Source organism: Pelodiscus sinensis, chromosome 1 (assembly GCF_052426305.1).
Source record: "Pelodiscus sinensis isolate ZL-2025 chromosome 1, ASM5242630v1, whole genome shotgun sequence".
NCBI classification, from domain to species: domain Eukaryota; kingdom Metazoa; phylum Chordata; order Testudines; family Trionychidae; genus Pelodiscus; species Pelodiscus sinensis.
Genome location: NC_143052.1, coordinates 351,608,330 through 351,611,319, shown reverse-complemented (window position 1 = coordinate 351,611,319; position 2,990 = coordinate 351,608,330). Strand labels below are relative to the sequence as shown.

The 2,990-nt window shown below is 43.4% G+C and overlaps 1 protein-coding gene across 1 annotated transcript; it reads right to left on the bottom strand.

Annotated features, from left to right (window-relative positions):
- On the bottom strand, positions 1-1,138 carry LOC149526030 (olfactory receptor 52N2-like). The gene has a single exon (XM_089776893.1). It carries the CDS (start codon positions 937-939, stop codon positions 1-3), a length of 939 nt encoding a protein of 312 aa, XP_089633019.1. The 5' UTR covers positions 940-1,138.
- Positions 1,139-2,990: the final 1,852 nt, after the last annotated feature.

The following is a 2,990-nucleotide window of genomic DNA, read 5'->3' as shown; positions in this document are numbered from 1 at the left end:
TCAGATTCTGCAGGTGTATTTGCTCACTTTCTCACGAAATTCTTTGATTTTGACCCCATAAATGATTGGGTTGAGCATGGGGGGGATGATGACATAGACGTTAGCCAAGATGACGTGAACATGGGGAGTGATGCCCTGACCGAACCGCTGTGTAAGACTGGAGAAGAGGCAGGAACTATAAGAAATCAGAATCACACAGATATGGGCAGTGCACGTGTTGAGGACTTTCGGATGAGCTTTCTTGGAGGAAATTCTGAGGACGGCCCTGATGATCAGACTGTAGGACAGGGCAATGAGCGTCAGATCAAAGCCAATTACTACAAATGCTATCAACAGGCCATATATCTTGTTGATTGTGATGTCCCCACATGATATTTTTGCCACAGTTATGTGGTCGCAGTATGTGTTTGGGATCATTTGATTGGCACAGAACGGCAGCCTGCTCAGGAGCACAGGCTCCGGCAGAATGAAGAGAACAGCTCTCATCAAACCCACAAATCCAAGCTTAGCGATTCGTGCATTGGTAAGGATGGTGGTGTATCTCAGAGGGTTACATATGGCCACATAGCGATCAAAAGCCATCGTGACAAGGACTGCTGAGTACAAAATAGAAACCATGTAAAGGAAGAATGTCTGGGTGAAGCAGCCAACCAGGGTAATGTCTCTCAAATTGAACCAAAATACACATAAAGCTTTAGGCACGACGCAGGTGGACATGCTGATGTCCGTGAGTGCCAGCATGCAGATCAGCAGGTACATTGGCTTGTGCAGGGTCTGCTCTTTGCCTACAACAAACAGAAGCATAAAATTTCCCAACAGGCCCATAATATAGAACACGGAGAATGGGATGGAAACCCAGATATGAGCAGCTTCCAGGCCAGGGATGCCTATTAGGATGAATGTTGAAGGGTCAGCAGGAGTGAGGTTGAAAGCTGCCATGAGGTGGTTGGTGCATAGACCAGCCTCAGAAATCCTCAAGGTGCCTGTGAAGGGAAAGAAGCATAATCAAGGGTTATACACCTCAAAGAAATAGTACAATAACTATTTCACATTTAATAACAAATTAGATAGGAATCTGAGCAGTGAGGTGGCAGCATTCACAGCTAGCACCCAATTATTTAGCTCATAGTCAAGACTAGAGAGGTCTCTATGGAGAGCTAAAAGAGCCAGGTGAGCAAGGGCACCATTTTGGGAGAGATGGGGGGCAGCAGCTGTGCGGCTTGCTTTTTATCCCTTTCCTTAGATACTAAGGGAATGAGGTGAAAGTGCTCGCATTCCGTGGATGTCTCGCACACCTGGCTGGTGAGCTCCCTTCAAGCACATGGAATGCAAGCACTTTCCCCTTACTCTCTGACAGTCCTGGAATGTCCCAGAACGCACGGCTGCTGCCTCCTCTACACTTCCAAGATGGCACCCTTACAGATGAGATGGAAGCATAATGGCAGATGAACTTCAATGTCCATAATGTCTTCTCCTGGTCTTGTCATAGCAAGAGGACATTCAATTAAACTAAATGTTGGCAAATTCAGAACAAATAAAAAGAATGCTTAGTACACTTAATGCTTAATTAGACTTAGGAACTCATTGTCACAAGATGTGTTTGAGGCCATGAGCTAAGCAATATCAGGAAGAGTTTGGACATTTACATGGATAATACGACTGTTCATTTGCAACATCTTTAGCTACATATATATTTTAGGAAGCCTCCATGCCCACGTATGTCAGGGCAAATTCCAGTTTCTAGCTGGAAGGCATTAGTGTGACAAGCTCACGATGGTCAGATCACCCCACCATCCATCAAATGATAGGTGTCTTATATCTTCTACTGCAGACCCGGTGACAGTCACTGTCAGAGAGAGGACCCTGGACTAGGTAGACCATAGATCTCATCCACGAGGCAATTCCGATATTGGGAAGGAGCCAAGTTTTCCTCATGGAAACAGCTATTATATTGCTGGGAGGTGATGTTGTGTTCAACAAAATGGGCATGAAGGACAGGAACGTCTTTGCATTTACAGCTACAGACCAGCACCTCTGTCACTTCCCCCCTTTTTTGTTGTTTTTTGTTTGGTGACCATCTTTCTTATAGGCACCCAGCTTTCTTTCCGATATAAGTTACATTTCTTGCCTGAGAAATGTCAGCAGAGTCACATATAATCACATCAGCAGTTCTCATCCCTGAAGTTTGCAGATGACACATAAACAGAGGATGGGGTCATTGAGTCAGAGTAATTTTAATGGGTTGATACATTGGGTGGAATTGAATAATATGGGTTATGATACAGCTATGAACATATCACCATCTAAGAACAAAGAATGCAGGTGATGCTTACGCAGTGGGGCACTACTGTGGAAAGTGTAACAATTCTGAACAAGGTTTTGGACATGAAGGGATAATTAGCTAAACACAATCTCCTACACTGACCTTAAGGCTAAAAAAGCCAGTGTGATCCTGGGACAACAATCAGGGGAATCTTAAGGAGAGGTAGACAAATTATTTTACCTTACCATTTGTCACTCATGTCAGTTGCTGGAATCCGGATTCCAAGTCTGGTGTCTATGACTGAAGATGGATGTTGATATACTGAAGGGGGTTCAGACAAAAGTCACAAGAAAATATTAAAAAATTTGCCGTCAGGGTGATAGACTCATCGATCTCAATCTATAAAGTTGGTTAGTAGTGACTTGACGACTGTCTGTAAGTAACCATGGGAGAAACAATCTTGACTATTAAGCTTTTCAGCTTAGCCTACAGATATCTGGCAAATCCAATGACTAGAAGCTGAAGTTAAAGACATTCTGACTTCAAATAAGGTAGAATAAATAACCACTGGAGCAATTTATCAAGTGCTCTGGTCAGATTCTTCATCACTGAGAATCTTTGAATATTTTTTTATTTTTCTCAAAAAGATCTGCTCTCGGAATGTCTTAGGAGACACTGTTAGGATATTAGGAAAAACTATTTCCCTAGGAGGGTGGGGAAGCACTGG